The sequence below is a fragment of the Amblyomma mixtum genome, chromosome 10 (assembly GCF_055824585.1).
Source record: "Amblyomma mixtum isolate Tamu chromosome 10, ASM5582458v1, whole genome shotgun sequence".
In the NCBI taxonomy this organism is placed as follows: Eukaryota; Metazoa; Arthropoda; class Arachnida; order Ixodida; family Ixodidae; genus Amblyomma; species Amblyomma mixtum.
This window is the reverse complement of record NC_143021.1, coordinates 149806271-149831321: the sequence shown is the minus strand read 5'-3', so window position 1 is coordinate 149831321 and position 25051 is coordinate 149806271. Positions and strand designations below refer to the sequence as shown.

General features: G+C 46.9%; 1 protein-coding gene across 2 annotated transcripts in view; it reads left to right on the top strand.

Annotated features, from left to right (window-relative positions):
• LOC149327340 (nose resistant to fluoxetine protein 6-like) overlaps positions 1–25051 on the top strand; it is a 73314-nt gene that overhangs the window by 7451 nt on the left and 40812 nt on the right. For both annotated transcript variants that reach the window (XM_089563461.1, XM_089563460.1), the window contains exons 2-3: positions 17943–18154; positions 24705–24816. In XM_089563461.1, coding sequence (XP_089419587.1) covers positions 17943–18154; positions 24705–24816 — 324 coding nt within the window. The remainder of the gene's footprint in view (positions 1–17942; positions 18155–24704; positions 24817–25051) is intronic.

Here is a 25051-nt window from a genome sequence, read left to right as displayed (position 1 = left end):
TGTTATTGTCGTGAAAATAAACGCTTAATCAGACTTGAAATGTCGCTTTTTTTGGAGAACACGGCTGAATCTTGGATCGGAATGCCTGCGCTCCCTTCCTGAAGCGAATGTGTCGAAGAAAACCGCAGCCGCTGGTGTCCGCGGCTGAGTGGGCGTCCAAAGGTACGCGACGGCATGCATTCGAGCACGCAAATCTTTATAGATACTTAAGCGCGCGTGCTAAAATTTGTACAGTGGTGTCGAAGTGAAACTTTCCATATTTTAACAGAATGGTCAGCGTCGCGGTTCTCACAGACCTTCTTGCACAGTGGTGTTCGCCACTAGTTGATCACATTTGCTTTCGCGTCGAGGGATACGCGGCGGCGCGCCGCCGCTTCAACGCTCCATGTATCTCCAGCCGGGCGTCGCGCCGTCGCGACGTTTTCTGCCGCGCGAATGTCGTCCAAAAAAACGTCGCATGTATCCCGGCCTTTAAAGCGGGCTGCTCAGGGCTCTCGGGGCCGAGCCACGCCGGGTCGGCCTGCCAGCCTTGATGCCGACCACCGGCGACTGAAAAACGCAATAGTATTGTTTGTTCTCGTCCATAGCAAACTCTGGGATAGATGCATATCAAAAACGCATCATCTCTGACAATTGCTCGCCAATGTAGAGTTGCTGGTAGCAGTAATAACTGCGATACAATCAGATTTCATCCAACCGCCGCTTTGGTGCTGCTGCTACATGGTGCGGTTCGCCTACCGTCTGCTAGCTCCGTTGCGGAAGGTGTCGTGGAAATCGAACATATCTTTTATTACGGGACGAGTTGGCAGTAAAGCGATGTGAATGATAGGCCGTTTATAGCAGGCGACTTCCGAAGCGCCGTCAGCTGCGGCTTCGATGCGAAACCAGTAGGCCTAGCGACGACTAGGGCAACCTGGGACCAGCGCGGAGTTCGTCACACGGCGTTGCCGCAGGCGGTGTCGTTGCCGAAAGATCCACTCTTGCACAGGCATATTGTCGTTGCTCGAACCTCGGAAGCATCTTCTCTGGTATCATAGCTGTTTTGTGTTTTCTTGTGCGAACGTGAGGTACGCCGAGCATGCCGGCCGGCCGGCCAGCCTGGATCCTGTCTGCCGGTGTCACAAAAACGAGCTAAAGTGTGTTCTTGACGTAAACAACAAATCCTGGGATAAGAAATGTGAAAAAATGTCATTCTTGAGGATCGCTGAACAATACTGAGCTGCTGGTAAAGGTAACGACTGTAACACGAGCAAACTTTTTGCCACAACCGCCTCGCAGCTGCCGCTGGCCCGACGTTGGGGTCCGGCTCGCCTGGCGCCCGCTCGCTTCGCTGCTGAAGGCATCGCGGAAAGTGACCACTATTATTTTATTGTGAGATGATGCTGTTGACTGCAAAGCGATGTGTAGAGTAAGCCTTTTATCATAGCTCAGGCGACTTCCGAAGCGCCGGCCGCAGCGGCTTCGATGCGAAAGAGGCTATAGGCCTAGCGACGACCACGGCAGTCAAGGCCTTTTGACTGGTTTTCTTCCCATTCCCGTGTAGCCTTCCTTACATAGCTACAGAAGCATGTCCTCGGTGGTAGTGACAGCCTGTAGCTTACTTTGCCTAGTCTCGTACGAGCCTTCCCTGCGCCGAACACCCATCTTCCGCTTCTCAGCACAAACAAGGCGCCAAGCAGATCAAAGTTGGATGAAACTTAAAAGGACGAGAAGTGTGGTTTGCAAAAGCACCGAGAGCGTCCTGTAGCTATGCACGGTGACCACGGTGTAAGAATATATTTAGGTGTTGACACTGGCCGCCCGCCGCGGCGGAGAGCGCGCACAGATTGTGTTCGCCCTCTAGTACATGCGCCGACCGCAGCGGCGCGGGGGCGCTGCGGAGCAGAGGCCCTTCGATTTCGGTGCGGCAAGCGGCGTGCCCAGAGCCGTATATTCCCTTCTCCGGCGTGCCCTGCTTTAGGTGCCCTTTTAGGCTGCGTTGGTCGATGTTTTGGGCTGAGAGAGTGCATCACAAGCTGTGAACACCACGATCTCAGCTTCCACGTCGTCAGCTTCCATCGTGGACGAGCAAATTTTGCTAGAACTAGCTTTTTGTGTCGCGGTTCGGCACAAGCCGGATTGACAGTTGTGGAAACGCACGTGGTGGCGCGGGCCGACGCCATGGACGGTCGTCGCGGCCTATGTGCATTGTGTCTGTGATCTGTTGTTTGTTGCTGTGACACACCTGTCAACTTCAGCCGGGTCCAGAAGTCTGCTAGACGCAATTATGGGTAAGAAGTGCTTCGTACCCAACTGCAGTTCGGGCTACCGGAGTTGTCCGGATCAAGTTTCACTTTTTAAAGCTCTGTCTGAGCCTGCTCGCTTAGAACTTTGGCGCCGGGCAATTCCCAGAGCAGATAGGATATTGCAACCGAGCGACCACGTCTGCGCGAAGCACTTTCCCGAGCATATGATATCAAAATCGTACTATGCCGAGTTCAATGGCAAGGTACTTTTAAATGTACCGAAGAAGATCCCGGTGCTGTCGGCGAATGCTGTGCCCAGTATTTTTCCCGGGTGTCCGAAATATCTGACAAAACCGACAAGGTCAAGAAAGCCTCCTAGAAAACGACAGTCTACGGCCACGTGTGGCGATCAGTCAAGCAAGCGGCCCGCTCCCGCCGCTGTCGCACTGCCCGTTGGGACGGTCTGTGAAAAACAAAAAGGCACCGATCCATCATCGAGCCCTCAGAAGAAACTGCAGACATGTGAGTGGAGTGATCAAGGAACGTGCCCTTCTCCCACCATGGAACTTGGAGGCACCTCCTCAAGTGCCACCTCCGTCTTCCTTGGCGTTCATGACGTTAAGGTTTGTTCTCTTCTGCACTGCTCCGGGTACTTAATATTCTAGGTGCTTAGTGTTCCCTGTACATAACTTTCTGCTAACCGTATCGGTCCTCCCGGCATGCCATAGATACCTATAGGTGCCCCTGGATAACGAGATACAGTTGCTTGCAATACAGGTTAATAGTAACTGCCCAGCCCAGGACATTAAATAATTTAGCTGTTGTTAACATACAGCATGATTAAGCCCTTAGCTTTTGAAGCAGTCCGCGAAACTTTTGCCTGTAGCTTTTTGGGTTTGGCTGCTTTTGATAGTAGCATATGTTTTATAACAATACCTTAAATCCATTTCCACTGATATAATTTCTCTCATTTTTCGTCAGGACAACCGCACGAGTCCACATCAGGGTGGTCCAGATGGATTGTGTCACGTCCAGACTGAAGCACCATTGGCAGCATGCAGCAGCCTCGGATTAGTCGAGGAAAGTCACGAGGGAGTGTCTGTCAGCGGCCAAGATGAAAAGGAACCGCTCACATTTTCATGTCTCTCGAGTTATGTATCCAGCATTCAACTTCCAGGAACCTCGTGGGCAACACAAGTTGTTGATAGCTTTGGTGTGGAGACTGTAGTCTTCACGGAAGTGGCTTTGGCGAAGAAACGCGACCAGGCACCTTTCCTGAGGAAGTCATTAGATGCTACAGTTTCATCCAGCGGAATGCTGTCACTGCGTGCCTTCATTTATGGTCACCCTATAACTGTCAACGCCATAAGCGGCGATGTTGTTCCATGCGGCCTAAGCGACTTGGAGAGTGTGATTCACAAGTTTCACAACCTGCACGTATGCGCTGGTGGCCCCGGTGGCGAGATGTACCACAACATCCAACCCGAGTGTGCATATATCGACGCATGTGGCGTGTGGCGGCACAGAAACTGCATGTTATTTTCTGAACAAGCAAGTTGCGACCGTTGCGAAAGATTGAAAGACACACTCCGGATACATTACTCCCGTATGAAGAAGAGAGGAGAAATGAAGCACATTCGTCTTTTAAGCAGCCCTTCCAAAAAAGCCCGCATTGACCTTTTGCGGAAGGCAAGAATTTCCTGCTACAGGTCCAAAGTGCGACTTCTAAAAGGAAAAAAAAAGCTTGAGGCGGAACTGAGCAAATGCAAAGCCAAGCTTAAACAATTAAGTGATGAAACACTTGACCGCATTTCTCGTGATGCGAACCTTACTGAGGCACAACAGCTTGTGTTAAAGGAATGTGTGGCTGCTGGCAAGACTGGTTCTAAGAAGGGACGACGATACTCGGACAGCTGGATCCTGCTTTGCTTGCTCCTTCATATCAGGTCACCAGCAGCCTACAGGTTCCTGATGGAAAACGAAGTGCTCGCATTGCCGTCAGTCCGAACAATACGCCGGTATGTCTCTATGGTGGGATTTAAGTCGGGATTTGACAGCAAGTTCTTTTCTGCTCTGAAAAGGAAAATAGAAAAAATGGACGACTTCAAGCGACATGGGATTATCATGTTCGATGAAATGCAGGTTAGAAAAAGTAAACGTGTCAATTCTCGCACGATGACATATGTAGGGCTGGCAACAGACGCTGGAAACGCTGATGAGCTCGCTGATCACGCCCTCGTTTTCATGTTCTGTCCTTTTGGCGATAGCTACGCTCAACCTATAGGGGTGTTCGCAGCAAAAAATGCAACCAAAGGCTCCATTCTCGCTCAGTTGCTTCTCCAAGCTATTGTGATGCTCGAAGAAGCCGGTGCAAAGATTCATGGGTTTGTCTGTGATGGCGCGTCAACAAACAGGAGCATGTGGAACATTCTAGGTGTTAATGGAAGCCTCAAGGAGAGCTGCAACTCGTTCACGCACCCAGTTGACCCTGAAAGAAAAGTTTTTGCGTTTTCTGACACTCCACACTTGTTTAAGTGTGTGAGAAATAGACTTAAGCAGCAGCGATACTTGAAAAACGAAGGACAGTGGATCAAGTGGGAGTACTATGCTGAAGTCTACAAGGAAGACGTTGCCAACGCGGGGGGCCTAAAAGTCTGCCCGAAAATAACGCACTCTCACATATACCCGAGTAACTGTGAGAAGATGCGTGTGAAGTTAGCCACCCAAGTCTTTAGCCGCTCCATGGCGGCGGGTATTCAGTTTTATCGGGAACAAGGTATCCGCAAACTCATAGGCAGCGAGAAAACTCAAGAATTCACGTTGTTTTTAAACAATTTGTTTGATGCACTGAACAGGCGATTTCCAGCAGAAGGGATCACAAGGAACAGCCGAGACCTCGCAATTCTCAAGCATGGAATTGACTGGCTGGACAGCTGGGAAAGAGAACTGGAAAGTGGCAACATTATAAAAGACATGTTCTTGACAAAGAGCACTTGCGAGGGACTTCGAGTCACATTGAAGTCCACTTTGGATCTTTGTGAGGTGCTGCTTGATTGCCACAACTTCAAATATGTCCTAACCAACAAAATGAACCAAGATCCTATCGAGCGGTTCTTTGGCAAAATACGGTTGGCAGGAAGCCAGAATGATCACCCTTCGATGCCCACCTTTATGCAGCTTTACCAGACGCTGTCGATCTACAGTATCCTTAAACCTCCGAAGTATGGCAATTGCAAAGTCGTCGAGGGTGAGGAACCATTGCTGGATGCGTCATATTTCAGGGCCCTCATTACAACAGACGACAAAGTGGCATCATGCTCTGGATTCATCAATCAAATTAAAGAAAAGCTAGACGATCTAGTTTCAGTAGAAGACTGGGAATGTGAAGATATCGTTCGGAAACACAAATCAGACGGAGGGCAAATTACAGACTGCATACTTTATTATGTCACCGGTTTTTTGTGCAGAAAGATGCGAAGAGTTACCAGCTGCGCTGCTTGCTTGTCAGCCTTCAGCGTAAAAAATAATTCTTTTGCTGAAGCAGCTCTAACAAATGTGAAGACCAGAGGGCGTCTTACCCACCCTAACGTCAACATATTTGACCTTCTAAAGCATACGGAGCGGTTTTTTGTTGACTATGCAGACTGCCACACGGTGTACTGGGACACCATAGACGCAGTGATAGATACATACACGATGACATTCCCATGTGCTGATCACAAGGAAGAAGTACTCGCACAGCTCCTCCACTATTACGTCAGCATGCGTATGAGGCAGCATTGTAAGCACACCAATGCTGTCATGACAAAGCAGTGTCAAGAAAAAAAGAAACAGGCCAAGCTGTGCTCATCCTAGATGATAGAGGATGATTCGCTCAGTGTATCGTCCAAATAAACGAATGCAGTGATCATCACAATTGCAGTCACGGTCTTGGCTCTTGATTACACGAAAGTAGCCCAGTAGGTTGTGATTCACTGTGTTTTGTGCGTAACCTAGTGACTACAGGAAATCACATCTCTCAGAGAGGCTACTTGTAGTAATAAATTTGTTTGTTCAACAGAATGGCTATTCAGGCCGCATTTGAGCAAAAAAAAAAAAAGCAAATTGTGCTGTTAATGTCCCGAAGGGGCATATGGGCATTAATAGATGCCGCAATGGAGGGCTCCAAACTTAGACCACATGGGATTCTTCACATCACACAGCACACGGGCACCTTTTGCGTTGTTTCGCGGCCACCGCAGCCGGCATTACACCTACGTTCTCGGGCCTAGTGCTAGAGACAACCACTCAGCATCGTCGGTGCCGACCTGAGGGATAAGATTGGCAGAAACAACGCCAGTGGCATTTCCAGTAACTATTTGCGTTTCGCGTACCTAATTGTGGACTGCACTTGCTATTAAAAAGCCGCAAATGCACACTTGGATTTTTGTTTTGGTCCCGGCGTTCGCGCGTATAGCGGCAGTGGCGTTCTGCAATACAGCACAAGAGCGCGGGTTCTATTCGTGGCTGCGGAGTAAGTATTTCTGATGCAGGCGAAATGCGGAAACGTCCTTGAGGTTTCTATGCAAATTAAAGAACTCCAGGTGGCCGAAGTTAACCATGTTCTCAACACGGCGGTCATCTCGCAGCATTGGCGCAATACACTGCTCAAGCAATGTTTATGTACGCGTAGGCTCTTCAGGCCAAATGTGGGCGCGTTGCGTCCGACCTTTTATATTTAAGAGGCAGTGTAGTTAACTATGCTCACAGCAGTCGTGCGGATGAACGAAAAAAAATTTGCTATGAACGCATTTCGATAACGAGCTCGGAAGCAGCACAGGGCTGCGTCCTCGCTGCTGTTCCGCCCATTCATGCAGTCTCAGCAAGAAAAACACGAAGTAGCCCAAAATTATTTGGTGTCGACAGCAGTTTCAATCCTTCGTTGTCTTGCCGCACTTCACAAAGCACGCGTACACGCAGCGGCACCGAAAGATCCCGTGGCATCTGCATTACGGCTGCCGAAGCTCGGCGACTAGGGGCCCCTAAAGTCACTGGAACTCTGAAAGTACCGCAACCAGCGGGCGGCGCGCAGGCAACATTGGGGTGTTGTTGCCAGAGGTGGTCCAGCGCGGCGAGCGCGTCGTCTGCTAGGCGAAGAAAGTCTCCCTTGCGGCGGCCTTGTTCATCGGTTTTGCGCAAAAATTAATGAAAGTATTCATGATTGAGAGCTTAGATGAGGTGAGGGTTTCGAAAACCTTGAAAGCGTTGCACGACAGCTGCGCAGCCTCTCGTATTCTTGAGCCCACGGGTGTGGGCTAACAACGCAAGAAGCAGGCTTGTCCTATCGCTTCCGCGAGAGGCTCGCAAATGCATGTTTTCGGGACCCGGAAAACTTTAAAGCCGGCAGGCTGCGTACATACCAGCGGGATATAGGAAAACGTTTAGTAAATCTGTTCACTTGGAAGTCTGCTGCGTATAAAACGTTCCCTTTACGCTTACTGTTTCCTGCCGCCTGTTCTTCGCTCCGTGTGGTCAGTAGCCGGTCGGAGGCTTGTGGGAGGCAGTTGGGTGACCCTAAAGTCGACGAGCTCTCCGAAATCTCGTAAAGCAACGTCACCGAAGACATTTATAGCTGTCACACAGACACACGACGCACAGAGACACGCATACACAGACACACGCGGTGCACAGATACGCACGCAGATACACGCACTGACAGAGACACGCATACACAGACACACGCACACACACAGACACACGCAGTGCACAGATACGCACGCAGACACATGCACTGACAGAGACACGCATACACAGACACACGCACGCATACACAGACAAACGCGCGCGCAACACACTGCGCGCACACAGATACAGGCGCGCGCACAGACACATGCGCGCGCCGCACAGAGACACGCACACGCACGCAGACATAGGCTCAGATAGAGGAACTGACACGCGCGCGCACACGCACACAGACAGACGCACACGCACACAGATGCGATACTGAACGTGCTACTTCGTAAAACACGCAGTCCAACCCCATCGGAAGCACTGCGCCCCCGTCGGCTCCTAGAGCGAGTGGACCATCTATGGAGGCGCCTAATCACGTGATCGCAACTGGCCAATAGGCGGCGCGGCGGCGAAGAGAAAACAGCTGCGGTACTTTCAGAGTTCCAGTGACTTTAGGGGTCCCGGGTGCGTAGCGCCATCTGTCAGCGTTCGAGAGAAGCGCAGGGAGCGGCGAACAAGTCCTGGTCGCGCCGCCGAGCGCAGTGTCAACACCTAAATATATTCTTACACCGTGACGGTGACTGAGCGCAAACTTTCGCATTGCATAAGCGAGGTCTTGCTTAGATCTGTTTACATGAACCAATAAGGTTGTGTCGGGGGTCGGGCTGAGCGAAGTCAACCCAACTCGACCAATGCGTATTTACATGAACTCGATTTCAGCTAGTCGAGACCGGTTCATCAGCAGCGACACCAAGCGTTGAGCACCGCATTCGAGTGAGCGGTGGTAGGATCCAACATTGAGGCACACCACCGCTGCTTCGGAGGTGCGACGGCGCAAGTGAAAAACAAGTTGGCATTTATCATCTCCCCTCTGTTTTTTCGGCCCGGCAGCGTTTACAAGCACATCGGGGAAGGGTGGAGTTGAGTCAACCTACCCCTTGCGGCGGAGTGTACTGGTCCCGACCCCTTGACTTGACTCGGCGCGTTTACATGAACCCAGTAACCGGTTTTTGACCCAATAACTCGACTCACGTGTGCTTTGGTGCGAACAATGCCTTACTGTGTGTGCTGCGGGAAGGGGGGGGGGGGGTGAGGTGCTTTTGGGTGTGGCCTTGCATCCCGCTTCCTTTTCGCACCACAGGCTCGAGGAAAAAAGAAAAGCAAAAATCCTTTCGAAACACAGCCCAAGCAAGAAAAAAAGGAAAGAAAGAAATCAAAGTTCGTCCAGGTTCTAAGAAAAAAGTGTGCGCACGAACACAGACAAGCAAGAAGTTAGTGGTAGAGTGTAGTAGGGACAAAATAATTTCTCGCCAGGTGGAGCTACGTCGCACTAGTAAAATTTTAGCGCGAAATTCAAACCCCCGCAGAAAATACATACACAACTTTCTGAGCCTGTAAAACGCAAACACTAGGCTCGATATGGATAAAAATTGCAGCTTAACAATCAAGAAAGAAAAAGGGAGGAAATGTTGCGGACGAAATTTTGATATTTGGCTTAGTTTTTTCCCGAGACGACATGAAAGTTCGGCATATCTGAAAGCACCATTTTTCTGTAACTTTGCGTCTAATTGGTAAAAAAATGAAACTTAAACAATAAAATTTGTCCGCAACATTTCCTCTATTCACTAAAGAAGAAAACGCTGCCACAAACTTCATAAAAATCCCATGTTTAGACACAGTATAGCTTCTGAAAGTTCCCATGTATTTCCTATGGTCACTGCCACTGGTGAACCCTCTTAAGAGCAGAAATGCAAAGGCCATTCCACGTGTCCTCTTTCTCACTCAATTGTTCATTTACTCAATTTATTTTTAATTGTTATGATCTTTTATTTATTTAATTATCGTTTCGTTTCTTTTTATTTGTTATTATCTTTATTTGAAACTTTTTACTAATAAATTTGTATTTTTTTATTTTTATTAGCATTATTTTATTTCCGTTTATTTTTAATTGTCGTTACGAATAAAAGTGGCTGGAATGCCAGCTGTGGGACGAGTGAAAGATATCTGTTTAGATTTAGAAACGTTTCATGTCATTAACCCCGATGAGCACCATACACTTACTGCGGTCAGGTCAGATTGCAGGGATTCGCGGTCACTCTCACTAGTAATGTTACGGTAAATTACTCAGTCATAACCGAAAAGTCGAACTTTAGATGTTACGCCAGCAGGTATGTCATTTATATAGATTTGAAAAAAAGCAAAGGCCCGAACACGCTTCCTTATGGTACCCCCGATGTCGTATAGGCTGACGAATAATAAGATAAGATAAGATGAGATAAGAGTTAGAAAAATTAACCGAGGTGAACTGTGTTCTAGATGATAGAAAGTCCTTAATCCAATGGAGCAAGTTATGGCAGATGCTAAGCTCTGCTAGTTTCAGCAGAAGACTGCGATAAGGAACCCAAACAAAAGATTTTTAAAAATTCAGAATCACTAATACAGGGGGATATGGGCTGGACATCGCTCGAAACACGAGGAACTCGATGTAAAATATTATATGAAGAACACCTGAGGAAATTGGACGATCACAGGTGGGTAGATAAGGTATTTAAATACTTATAAAGAAAGAGCGTTGACTCACCGTGGAGGAAAAGAACTAGGAACTAACCAGTAAGTATGCGGGAAACATGGACAAAGAAAATCAAGAGCTTTAGGTGGCAGGTAAAGACGCATAATGCAAAAATTGGATTAATTGAATGGGAAAAAAGCAGACTGTACAACTATATAGAAATTTGGAATGGCCGATCAGGAAGGAATCGTTCTGTGGTAACTTAAGATGCAGTGCCCTACTCTTTGAAGCTAGATCAGGGTGTTAATATGCGAAGCGACAAAACGATATTTAACGAAGGAGACAACACATGTGCAGTGCTCGGAAAATTTCGAGAAACAATTCAGTGTCTAATACTAGAATGTGGCAGTATCATTCGGATGTCGATGCAGGCACAGTCACTCTGGCTGACATCCTGGAGTTAAAATGCGAGTGAATCTGCGGTTTAAGTTTGCAAAAAGCGATTGAAAGATTGCTTGCTCAAAAATAGTGAGGCGTCATAAGGTTAGAAGTGCGGGATTAAATATTGTAGTTAACGAAAATGGCGAACTTGTAGAATTTTAAAACCACGAAAGAATGATTTTAAAAAATTTTACCATGATGACAACTGCCATCACCCCGTTTCAAATTAGATGTTCGTGACTTCCATTCATACATTCAGTCAAATCTCCCAGGATTTCTTTTGTTGCGAAAGCAACACTACCGGAGCCCAGCTCGGCTCGTCACGTATGCTCGTGGCAGTGCGGCTACCAAACGACCTTGAGTCGCCGTTGCTTAGCAACTCGGGTAGCTACTCGGCTAAGCTCGGGCAGTAACTGGAGTAAGCTCAGGTAAATTCGGACGAGCGTCGTGCCGTCTGCGCGAGAGGTTGCTCGAGAAGAGTAACATGCGTGGTAAAATCCTGACTGATGGCTGGGATAGAAACAGGCACCTGCCAGTGCAGTGGCGCATCGCTAAACTGCTGCGCCTCAGCGCTGGTAGTGGTATATGAGGACTCGCCGCCATCCATGAATCTTAAGTAGTAATTACCAGTTCAGCATACATGGCCATTAAGCCAATAAAGATATCGTGCCACACCCCTAAAGCGGAGCTTAGGTGTCCCCTCCCATTGAAGAACGAACACCTGCTTTCGCAGGTCTATTCGGTTTAACTACGCTAAACCCCTATCATTTTTTTAAAGCGAAAGCTTTACTACTTGCACTTTCAGCCTTTGCCGTGGCGCGGCGGTGCCACCATTGACCTTTAGTTGACCTCTGTGTGACGTCATGTGCGACATCACGCCGAAGAGAAGAGCGACCGACTCGCGCCGTCGCAAGCCGCGGCGGTGGCACCACCGGCGCCTAACTCCTGCGCTCTCCGCTAGGAGCGCGATTGTGGCGTTACGCTGAAGAGATTAGGCTCGACTCACGTCCCTAGAAAGCAGTAGCTGTGCCAACCACCAGCGGCTTAACATTGCTTCGCGATCTCGCGCCGTCCGTGTGCGATGGCGGTGCACATGAACGGCGGCCTGACTGGACTGGATTGTACTGGACTGGATTGGATTGGATTAGAATAGATTATATTAGATTACATTAGATTACATTGGGTTGGATTGGATTGTATAACAGATGCATCGCCACAAGTCTAACCACAAGCACCACCACCAGCTACACTGCCAGCTGAACCATGGCGTAGGTACGGATATTGCTTTCGCAATTACCGGTCTTAACCAAGCTAAGCCACAGCGAATTTTTTATTTGCTGCATGTCTACGAAGTGGCCTTCTAATCGGCTTTTTTTTTTGTTGCTAGTACAGCGACCACGTCTACTTGAACACACTTGATGGTAGCCGGCGGCGATTGCGGCCTATGCAGCGGCTAGCGACGCTCATCTGTTCGCGCCGCCCGCTCAAATCCTGCTCGCTCAGTTTCTGTTCCTTTTATTTCACACCCCGGCGGGCTGTGACACTTCGCGCCGCAATTTGGGCCGACTACATCCTTTTACAGTCGGATCCTTTTACAGTGCAGTCGGATGCAGCGAGCGGTAACATAACTGCGACTGTCCGCACCCAATAATTTAGGACAGAAGCATTTTTGATCGGGAAACCGTTTACGAGTGCATTTTTTGTCCTATAATGAAGGATTTCACTATAACATTGAATACATCCGTAGACCACCCGACGACCGTCTTGCATTTCTTTCTTCTACTAACGTTTGGTTTTCTATGCCGGCGTTAAATCTTCGGTGCGATCCATCGAAACACTTGAAAGAAAGATTTTGCGACATATCAGAGCAATAGAACACATTTAGCTTCAATATATACATAACAGCATTTTCATCAAAAGTTGCTGTGTTGCATGTTGCTGTGAAGGCGAAGGTTGTCTCTATGTCTCTTCTTTGTGGTCCGTCCTGTGTTTGCGCAACCGTCACCTTCACAGCAATATTTTCATCATCAGCCTGATTACGCCCACTGAAAAACAAAGGCCTCTCCCATTCCTCTTCAATTAACCCTGTCCTTTGCCAGCTGCAGCCACCGTATGCCCGCAAACTGGTTAATCTCATCCGCCCACCTAAGTTTCTGCCGCCCCCTGCTACCCTTGCCTTCCCTTGATTGGCCGAGACCTTTTTACGGGAGCGGATAAAACTCGACATTAGGACAATAATGACAAAGCTCCTCGAATTTAGATTGTACGATGGTAAAATATGTTCACTGTGCAGTGTGCAAATTGGCCGCGCCCATAAGCATTCGTGCTACACCACCGCGGAAGAAAAAGGAAAATATGAGGATGAAGGGAAGCAGGAGCAGAGCTGTCGCAGGAAACAAAAGTTCAATAATGGGAATATACTTGCTTTTTTTTTCCTTGGTCGCAGTCTCATGTCCCATGCATGGACTAATTTTATTCCCCGACATCAAAAATTCTTTCATCACGTTGCTTCAGAGCTTGGATCAAGTATTTCATTAACCTTCCATCTATTAACAGTACAGAGACTTTTATTTATTGCTTTTATTTCAGTTCATAGTTTTTTTTCGTTGTCTAATGAGCTTCCCTCTCTATGTTAGTCTATCCTTCTGAAACGCAAGCTGCGTCTTTGCTACGACACGCGTTTTGTTATACTGTGCCAGCTGGTTCAACAGACTGTTTCAGCCGAATTGTGCAAAGGTTTTAAAAATGACCACTTTCTATGTTACCCTGATTACCGTATTATTCAAGAAAAATAAATACACCTTTTTTTACTTAACTGTAGCCAATATTCAAAAAGTTACAGAGCAAGTTAGTAATGCTAATTTAACTTGTTTTCTACAAAGTCTTCAGTGTGGTTACGTTCTGAAGGTTTTAAACAAAGTATCTAAGATTTCTAACGTATGTAAGTATGTAAGCTATGTAAGTATGCTAGATATATAAGGTTTTAGAATTTTTTAGCACTAACACTGACAAATAGTACCAGACGTTCTCCGTTGAGATTAAAGATCTCGTTTATTTTTTACCGCACAAGCTCATCCTTGAATGCGTTGAGCATTCCATTGACAAATATGGCTTTTCAAAAACGAGAGACGGCGGCCACTAAAATGAAATTTAAAACTGACGTTTCGAAGCTCAGAACGGGGGCCTTGTTCACAGTGGAATCACACCAAGAGGCTTCGTCTTTAAAAGCTAGAGTAATTGCCGTAAGGATCGCGCGTAAATCGGGTTAAGATTGCCCTCGTTATGATTGAGCGTGTGTGACGTCTGTATCACCACGGACTCGAGATGAAGCCGTGATGCTGTCAGTATTTCTTTCTCAATGATTCGTTCCTATTCCCAATCGATTTTGTGATTTTGCGCCACCGCATGCTCCTTCAAGGCATTACGGCGAGTATTTTCATTCTGCACATTACGAGTATGTTCTTGTAAGCCCTTCTTATAACTTCCAGTTTCGCCGATCTAGACACCGTTGCAATCTGCACAATGGATGACGTAGACAACTCCTGGGAATTTCTCTTTCGGCAACCGCCCCGCCACGGTGGCTCAGTGGTTACGGCGCTCGGCTACTGTCCCAAAAGACGCGGGTTCGATCCCGGCCGCGGCGGCTGAATTTCGATTTAGGCAAAATTCTAGAGGCCCGTGTACTGTGCGATGTCAGTGCACCTTAAAGAACCCCAGGTGGTCGAAATTATCCGGAGCCCTTCACTACGGCGTCGCTCATAGCCTAAGTTGCTTTGGGACGTTAAACCCCAATAAACTGAACCAAACCAATCTTTCGGGAACTGGTCTCTGACGTTCATCATTTGTTGTCGCATTTTCTTGGCGGGGACATGGGCTACTTGAACATCATATTCTCGTAATACACGGGCGGGACACTCACTTGTTTTCGTAATATATGGAATAGCCGCACGTTTCTTGGGGGAAGAGGGGCGTCAGGTTGTCGAGGTCGTGACGTGTCGAGGTAGTCATCTCGAGTCCCTGGTGATACAGACAACGTCACACGCGCTTAATCATACCGAGGGCAACCTTAGCCCGATTTACGGGTGATCCTTACGGCAATTACTCTAGCTTTTAAAGACGAACCCTTTTGGTGTGATTCCATTGTGAACAAGGCCCCCGTTCTGAGCGCCAAAACGTCAATTTCAAATTTCAATTTACTGGTCGGCGTCTCTGTTTTTTGAAATGCATCCCCCCGGCCAGACGGGATTCTGTCACACTCTAGACCTCATCAACCTTCGCCAGGCCCATGGCCAAGATTGGTCAGTATGTTGGCCTTAGCTGCCGTATTGCCTCGTTTAAAGCACACCTGAATTTTACTCTAACATGCAAAGGCCGCTCCATGGTTCCCCACTCCTTGCGTCTCAACAGACCGGTGTCGACGCCTTTTGGGCTCAGTGTGGTTGGCAAAGCGGAACGTCGGTTCTTGTAAGCCAGAATCTTAGACTGCAAGGAAAAAGTTCCAAAGCGACCCATCGTAGATTTTATGCCCTCCCCACGGCACAGCCTCTCCAAATTCTTGCACCGTGGTCTTTCCCTGCCTGTTGACCATGGGACATGTCCCGTTCGCAACTCATACGAGTTTGTTGAGAAGACCCGCAAAACCCTGATTGAAGACAGTGACGTGATGGTGTCTTTCGACGAGTGTGCGGACTGACTTGGCTGTCGACGTGTGCATCGCTGCGCTCGATAGCGATGCCTCTTTACCGGAAAGATCACCAATAGAAGCACGGGACCTGCGCCGGCTCCTTGCTTTCTGCCTGAGCAATACCTTCTTTCTTTTAAGGGGAAACTTCTAAAACAAGTCCACGGGACCCCCTGGGTGCTTCTGTTTCAGTGGCAGCCGCTAATCTCACCATGGAATCATTGGACCGACAGGCGTTCGTCTCCTTTAACCCTCCCCTCAAGATCTTCCTCCGTTATATCGACGACTGCATTTGAATTATTCACAAGGACGTGGTGAGCCAGTTTGTGACACACCTAAACAGCCAAGAAGACGCCATTGAGTTCACGCTGGAAGAAGAGGTGGACAGCAGTCTACTTTTCCTGGACGTCTTTGTCTCAGGGGTAGTCCGCAAGTTGTCGTTTAGCGTATACAGAAAGGCTACACGCACAGGCTGCTTCCTACACTTCAGTTCCATCCATCCTGCCGCCCAAAAGAGAGCAGTTGTCAGCAATTTAATGCAGCGGGCCAAGAAAATATGCACAAGCACCACTGACGCCGCTGCGGACGCATCAAGAGTACGGAAAGATCTCGCTAGCTGTGATTACCAAAGTCATTTCATCAGGTCAACAGAACGACAGCTGTCACGACCTCGACAACCTGACGCCCCTCTTCCCCCAAGAAACGTTCGGCTATTCTATATGTTCCGAAAACAAGTGAGTGTCTCGCCCGTGTATTACGAAGTATGATGTTCAAGTAGCCCATGTCCCCGCCAAGAAAATGTGACAACAACTGATGAACGTCAACGACCAGTTGCCGAAAGAGAAATTCCCAGGAGTTGTCTACGCCGTCCCTTGCGCAAATTGCAACGGTGTCTACTTCGGCGAAACTGGAGGTTATTAAAAGCGCTTACAACAACACGCTCGTGATGTACAGAATGAAAATACTCGCAGTGACGCCTTGGCAGAGCACGCGGTGATGCAAAATCACAAAATCGATTGTGAAAAAGCACGAATCATCGAGAAAGAAATACTGATAGCATCACTGCTTCATCTCGAGTCCCTGGTGATACAGACAGCGTCACACACCCTTAAACGTAACGAGGGCAATCTTAACCCGATTTACGTGCGATCCTTACAGCGATTACTCTAGCTTTTAAAGACGAACCCTTTTGGTGTGATTCCATTGTGAACAAGGCGCCGTTCTGGGCGTCGAAACGTCAATTTCAAATTTCATTTTACTGAGCGCCGTCTCTGTTTTTTTTTTTATGTATAACCCCGGCCAGGCAGGATTTCGTCACGCGCTCGACTTCACAAATATGGCTCCACTGCTATCAATTATTTCTTTTCTTTTAGTGAACAGGTGACAGCTACGAAGGAAAAAAGCAAAAGAATTTTTTAGAATGCCGCTGGCATATCTTGAGTCACATTTAAGTACGGGTCGTGTGTTTGCAACACTTTATGGCAAAAGTAAAGAGTGATTTCATATTTGCGCACTGAAACTCAAAGAAAAACAAACCTCGTCTTTTTAAAATCGCCCTCTAGGACGGCGGGTGATGTCAGGCGCTATTATCGGAGGTAGTGTTTACTGCAGAGTGAGTCGCGTCCGCAGGGACTGCTTCAAGACCCCTCTGAGCGCCTCAGAAGAAACAGATGTGTTTTGTAACCACTCTGCATGTACTAGTAGATGGTGATTGTATGCCAGGGGAAATTTAAATACCTCTGATTGATTGATTGATTGATTGATTGATTGATTGATTGATTGATTGATTGATTGATTGATTGATTGATTGATTGATTTAAAACATATTTATTTGCTTCATATTCTTTAGGAGAGAACACCCTTAGGAGACTACAAACCAACACATATCCAACGCCGGCTAAGTTACAGCAGTGGTACCCAACACTATACTCTCCGCAGTCCCCACACTGTGGAGAGGTAGCCAACCTCTACCATATGGTGTGGGCATGCCAATTTAATCCCTTAGTTGACCCCACTCCCAACCCCTCAGAGGAGCAGTGGGGGGCTATTCTGATCAGCGATGATCGTGACCGTCAGCACTGGCTGGTGGGGAGGGCCCGCGCAGCAGCAATAACCAGTGGACTACAGGACTAGGCGGCCCACCCACATGTTCTGATTGTGCAGTTGTCTCAATCCGGTGCTCCTTCAAGCTGACCAAAGGAAAAGAGTAATGAAATTTGTGTCTCATAACCACTTCGCGTCACAGAAATAAGGAGTGAAGAGGACATTGCTATTTATTCAATGACCAGTTAATACCGTCATGCGAATGACCAAAGCACTGTGCTCCGCAACAACTTTTGCACTTGTTCTCATAGAATTTTACTTCTGGCGCTTACAGTGATGGATGCGATGGGAAAGTACCCGACGGGACTTCTCCAGGGGACACGCGCGGATCTCGGAGCCTACGACGAATGCCTGGAGACCGCCGTCCGGGACAGCTACGGCCACGACGTTTCGCACGGCCAGTACTGCAGCCTCGTGTTCTACTCGAAGAATGCTACAGCCATTGATAATTTGATGGAGTCCGCTTGGGACATCATGCATCCGAAGGTTAGACTGCATGTTGCCAGAGGGCAGGGCGAAGTGGCACTGTATCAAATAAGGCCAGCTTAGAGCCGTAAAATTTCCCGAGCTCTAAATTGTAGCGCTATTGAGGTCCTAGGTAGACAATACTAGGCGGCACCTTGAGGCCACTTTCTGCGTATCGCATTTGTGGATATGATGTCTTGACTGTCCAAAAACCAAAAAGAGAGCAGTGCACCCAATGAAATGCTATCCTCTCTAAGGGATCGCTGTTACCTCAGGGCCCTATCTGAAACAAGACAATCATCATCATCAACCTCACTACGCCGGCTGCAAGGCAAAGGCCTCTTCCCTATTTCGCCTATTAACCCTGTCCTGTGCCAGCCTGCGGCCACCCTACCCCCGCAAACTTTACTTAATATCATCCGTCATCGGAGAAAAGAAAATATAGCAATAACCCCTTTGAACGGGCGAAATAACTGCTGTAAGTATTCTTTTTTTTTCGAGGACAATTACTGATTGGAACAAACTTAATAGCGAGACTGTTAATCATAATTCTTTACGGCTTTTTGAAAAGTGCCTGCAAATGTCAGGAATTTGAGTGTGTTTAAATGCTTGTATTTTATTTTGTACCACCTGCTATGATCTGTACAAGATCGCAGTATCTATAATTAAATAAATAAATAAAAAATCAGGAACTATAGATATCAAGCGCCACATCACAAAAGCTACACCTTAATTCCTGGGTATGCACCGTCACCTTAAAGAGGCAGGAAAGCTTGTTACTGATAATGGTTTTAGGGACCATACGAAGCGGCACTCCGTGAACTACCCAACTACACAGACGTATCCAGGCACAGGGTACCTTAGACATCCTGAGCACCGTATGCCTGCTAAGGACCAATGCTGGGCCATGCTGCGGCACACGCGGAGACCGCTGCAGCCATATAAAGTTTCGGTGAGTCTCCTTGGCGGGGTGCTCAGCACGTAAATATTCTTGGACGTCCATGGCACAAACAGTGGAATGAAGTTGTGTACTCAAAGGGACTAAGCAGTTTCAAATGCAGCACCTATTGTAGATAACATAAACAACGAGTACTGAACGTTGCGACAAATGTGATAAAGATGCACGGCGCACGCACGCACCGTCTTTGTCAAAAGTGATCGAACAACGAATGTTGCCTGCGTGGTTTCGGCACCAAAAGGTGACGACAACAAGCGTTCTCCTTACCTTAGCAGATTTAGAGCTTAAGGGGTTCCATGAGTGCTCCACTATACAGGTTAGAAACAAATACCGTTGCTTGGTTAGACATCGCAAATATAGTGTATACATTCTGGTACAGCTTAAGGACGACAAGCAGTCCGAAAATAGGTTAAAGATTGAAATACATCCAAATCCTTGATTTGAGCGGAGCCGTGACGAAAACCCCTAATGACTTCGAGGTAAAAAAATGATAAGGAAAGCTCTTTCCCAACTGCAGAATTATAGAGTGTTAAAGAGTCGCACGAGCTCAAAATACATGGCTGAAAAGCAAACCGTGTGGACTGAAACATTTTGACAGGGCCAAAATTTAGGCCACAATACAGGCCTCACTTGCAAAAGTATAGACATCGAGTTTGACTACATATAACACACCGGTTGTTTCACGTAAGATGTAGCACAATTTTTAAAAACAGTCTCTTTGAGTTAGAAGGGTGCTTTTTCCGCAGTAGCATTGTCAGCGATATAGAGAATCACAATACAGTTAAGATGTGCTAAATAGTATGCTTGTTAACAAATAGACAGTAGGAAACTTTAGCTATTCCTGTTAGTCTTCTTATTTATTGTGAGGTGTGTAGCTCGCCAGAAATAATATCCATATCCGTTTCAACAATTTCCGAAACGCACTCACCCTCAGCCCTGTTACCCAACATATTTTGCATATCCAAAGAATCTACCTGCACTGTACAGATTACTTTGCCTGCAACCTTTTCGAAAGCTTATGTATTTGGGGGATCCGGCAAAACGCTAACTCAGCCTTAAAGGTATAATGAAATGACTTTAATGTGACCCTTCAGCGCCCTAGGGTCCTCTTTGTATATTACTTTGCAGACACGGACACTGCACTTTCTATAAATAGTGTTTTTATTTCAAATTTTTTAATTTGTTTTTTTTTTCTTTATTCACTCCAATACAGAGAAGGCCTCGCTTCCATCCGCGCGAGCCATCTTGCTTCCATTACCTAGGATTAGCGTGTCTGTCTCGTGCCCTAAGAGCCATAAGTTCGATTCCCGTCTGAGTATCCCAAATTTCTTTCCTGCACACTTACTTTAGTTTGCACTCTCATATGCATGTTATAATCATGTTTAAGTAATATTGCGTCCTCGCGATGGCAATTTTTTTCAGGTTTTAATCGTCACTTTCCTCCACGCATAACGTCATGAAGCCTACGACTAATCCCGACTTATTGGACTCTGCAACGCGAAGGCCAACAACTACTGCGGTTTCTCCGCTGAACAGAAACCTAAAATGAGGCCTTTTTGGACGTCGTGCTGCGTGTATTAATGACCATCCATCATATGACAGTTGATTAAAAAGCTAGTTGTTATTACCGCGAAGAGACCGTTCACTAAACTAGAACATACAACTACTATCTCCTTTCATGCTTGGTTCAAACGTTGAAGCCGCAGAAAAAACTCGTCGGTGAAAGAAAACATTCGAATGAAAGGATACAGTCAGATAGGTCCCAAGGATCAGCTTTTATAAAAACCAGTTAGTGTGTGCTCTAAATTACTCAATAGTCGCCTTTAGCATGCAGTGTACCATTTTACCTTTACCATTGCCGAATAACAGGAGCCTGCCAACCGCCGCTGAGCACGCGCTGATCTGTCCTGATCCTGCAGGTTCGCGCCCAGCTGCCGGTTACCTGGCGCCATCTGGTGCCGACAAGGCCATTTGCGCATGCGCATTGGCAGCGCGCGGGCTCCCGGTACTTGGGTACTAGTAACGGTACCGCGATACACGGTATGCTAAAGGTGGCTAATGTTGAACCGCACTGGAAAGGTTACGGCGCACCTTACGCAGAAAGAGCTTCGACACCCTGGAGCAGAAGCCGGTAATTATTTCCTATTTAGATCAGTCAATTAACCCTCGGCGCTTTCAAGGGTACAAGTTCACGAGGGTGTCGTTGCGGATTAGTTGCTCCAACATGACAGAAAGGGACACAGCATAAACACAGGACGAAGAGCCTGTGTCGTACTTCTTCGCCCTGTCTTTGCGCTGTTTACCTTTGTGACAAGGGAAGAAGCTCGGGCGAGTTGGTTGTTTCTGGCAAGGGTAGTTCTAATAATAATAATAATAATAATAATAATAATAATAATAATAATAATAATAATAATAATAATAATAATACTTTATTTCACCAAATCAAATCAAGTTAGAGCGGGAAACGGACAGCGATAACAGACTGCTTGTGTCAAGTTCATGAGTTGGTGCTGGCCGTTTCGGGTTTTGACTGCCCTTAAGCTTCGGAGCTCCATGTCGACCGTCTGTACATCAGCGGATGAAGGCGGCTGTGGTACCTGATACGTAACCGGGTGCTTAATGGGCAGCTGCATCATCTGTTGAAAATTACGCAATTTTCAAAGATGCAAAGTCATATAGGCAGCAGGCAAATCCTGCCTTTCTGCGCTAGCATTTAAAATGGCGACGTAATCGACGATGAAGTATCACGCTAGTCCTCACAGCACTGGATTAGTGCAGAGGAGCTCCGTGACGACATCAAGGACGGGGAGATTTCAAATTTTCGCTACCTTCGACCACAAGCCGTGGGCTGGCGAATGCCACCAAAGCTCCGCAGGCACTACCTTCAGCGGCGTTCGTTTTTTTTTCTCTGAAAGAAAGCATTTATGAGCTGTAAATGTACTGGCACTGTAAGGGACGTCAGGGTGCACCCCCACCTAGCGCTGTGCACTGCAGGGAACACTTAACGCGCAAGGGAAAAAATCAGCGATTGCGTTACCGATTGTTGTGCTTGTCCAAAAACACTTCGCAGGCTTTGCCTGCAGGTTCCACACATTCAACGCATTCAAACTTTTTGAATCCCAAAACATCTTCAGTTGCCATTTTGCATCACCAGTCATAGAGAGACCACAATTCAGAACGGACCCTGGAAGTTCTTAGTGCAGGAACGTGATCGAGTTAAGTTACTCTGTACTGACTGAGAAGCTATCCACCTTAATTGTGATATTATAGGTCAGAAGGATGTTTGGAGGACTTCTAAGACAACTACGCTGAAATGATAGACTGCGGGTACGTATTCCGTTATAAGCTCATTTGTGAAGCAAAACCAAGATGCTTAATCGACGAATAAACGCTCGCTAAAACCCATTGCTTATCGAGCATAAACAACGTAGCCTTAGTTCAAGAATCCTGACAACTGAAAAGAAAATAAAGGCCACGAAAAAGAACCCCCACCATAAAAGGATCCTTCTCAGGGGGTGGAAAACTGCCCTGCTTTGGACCCTGAAGGATATAGGAAAGCAAGAAAAAAGAAAGCAGCAGTAAGGCAAACAAAAATTTCTCGAGAGTTCACTGTGGGTAGCTGCCTAACGTAAGCCCTCATTAATATAAAATGATCTATATTCACAAAGAACAAATGACAAACCTCATAGCATGGCGAACATCACAATGATAAGACCATATAGCAGATAAATGCCATGAAACTATCGCAGTTTGGTTTGTTTCATCGGTGATAAGAATTTTATGGTGCTTACATATACGGAAATGTTGGAGCAACAGGGATTCCCAACAAGCTTGATTTCGTTAAACAAGTTGCTGTGCCCTTCAGCTTAAGATGCAGTCCTCCGTAAAGTCCACAGATTTGAAGTGCTTTCGAAAGTTACGCAATGCAAAATATTCAGCAGGTTATTGAACTGGCGCTTGGGATAAAATTCATAAAAAAAATAATTTTTGTCTAGCAGCTGCTTTGTTTCATGTATGATTGCTACTTGAAGAGAAAATCTCATTCTCATCATCATCATCATCATCAGCCTGACTACGCCCACAACAGGGCAAAGGCCTCTCCCATGTACCTCCAATTAACCTTGTCATTTGCCAGTTGCTGCCACCGTAACCCCGTAAACTTCCTAATCTCACCCACTCAACTACCTTTCTGCCACCCCCTGCTACGCTTGCCTTCTCTTGAAATCCACTGCGTTACCCATAAGGTCCAGCGGTTATCTTGCCTTCGCATTACATACCCTGACCAAACCTATTCTTCCTCTTGATTCAATTAGAATGTCATTAACCCGCGTTTTTTCTGTCACCCACTCCATACATCGCTGAGTTGTCCTTAACTTAAGGTGAACGCTTTTTGTTAGCCTCCACGGTTCTGCCCCATAGGTGAGTACCGGTAGGATACAGCTGTTGCATACTTTTCTCGTGAGGGATATTGGTAAACTGCCATTCATGAGCGGAGAGAACCTGCCAAATGCGCCCCACCCCATTTTTACTCCCCTAGTTCTTTCCCTCTCATGATCCGGATCAGGGGTCACTACCTGCCCTAACTATACATATTCCCTCACTACTTCCAGCACCTCGCTACCAACTGCGAACTGCTGTTCTCTTGCTAGACTGTTGAACAATACTTTGGTTTTCTGCATGTTAATTTTTAGCCCCACCGTTCTGCTGTGCCTGTCTAAGAAATTGATCATGCTTTGGAGTTCATGTCCTGAGTGACTTGGCAAGGCCAGGTCACCAGCGAGTCGCAAACTACTTAGGTATTCTCCATTAAATCTAATTCTCAGCTGTTCCCATATCTGGCCCTGGAATACCTCCTGTGAACAGGTGGCGAATAGCATTGGCGAGACGTGTCTCCCTGCCTGACACCTTTCTTTATTATAATTCTATTTCTGACTTTATGGAGAGCTATGGTAGCTGTGCAATCGTTATAAATATCTTCCATTATTTTCACATAACACTCTTCTACACTCTGATTAGGCAATTCCTGCATAACAGCTCAGGTTTCCACTGAGTCAAATGCTTTCTCGTAATGAATGAAGGCTTTATACAGGGGTTGGTTAGATTCTGCGCGTTTCTCTATCACCTGATTGATAGCGTGAATATAGTCTATTGGCGAGTATCTTTTACTAAAGCCTGCCTGATCATTCGGTTGATTGAAGTCTAAGGCTGTCCTGACTCTATTAGCGATTACCTAGTGAATACCTCGTAGGCAACAGACAGTAAGCTGATCCGTCTGTAATTCTCCAAGTTCTTGACGTCGCGTTTCTTAACAATTAAAGTAATGTTAGCGTTCTTCCAAGCTCCTGGTATGCTCGCAGTTACAAGGCATAGCGTATACAGGGCGGCTAGTTTTTTTAGCTCAATATATCCTCCATCTTTGAACAAATCTAGTGTTACCTAATCCTCACTAGCTTCTTTCCCCGTTTGCAGTGCACCTAAGGCTTGCTTTACTTCCTCCTTCTCTACTGACGGGATCTCATCCACGCACAATTTAGCCGAATAACATTTGCATTGCAAGCAAAAAGGCGCATTAACCTCAGGCTTCATTTTAATCTGCCTATTTTTGTTGTGTAGATGCGTTACTACAAAGGGCACTTCACGTACATGGACCTTCCAATGCTTCGGCTCGGGATCTGCTTTCTAGATGACTGCAACCAAGAAGACTTGCAAAACATAGTGGACTCAGGTGTGTCCCCTTAAATCATTGCTGTGTCATTGATTTCATAGCTGTGTCCGGTGTGCGAAAAAGAAAACCTTATTTGCACATATCCAATGATTACTACGCACGTAGAAGTGTAAAACATTACGTTTCGCATGCTGCAAACTCTGGGCTCGTGAAAAGGACAAGAAGGTTCTGCAAGAAACCAATGACCTGCAGTTGTCTCACTCTGGCGGACTCTTGAACCATGCTGATTATCCTC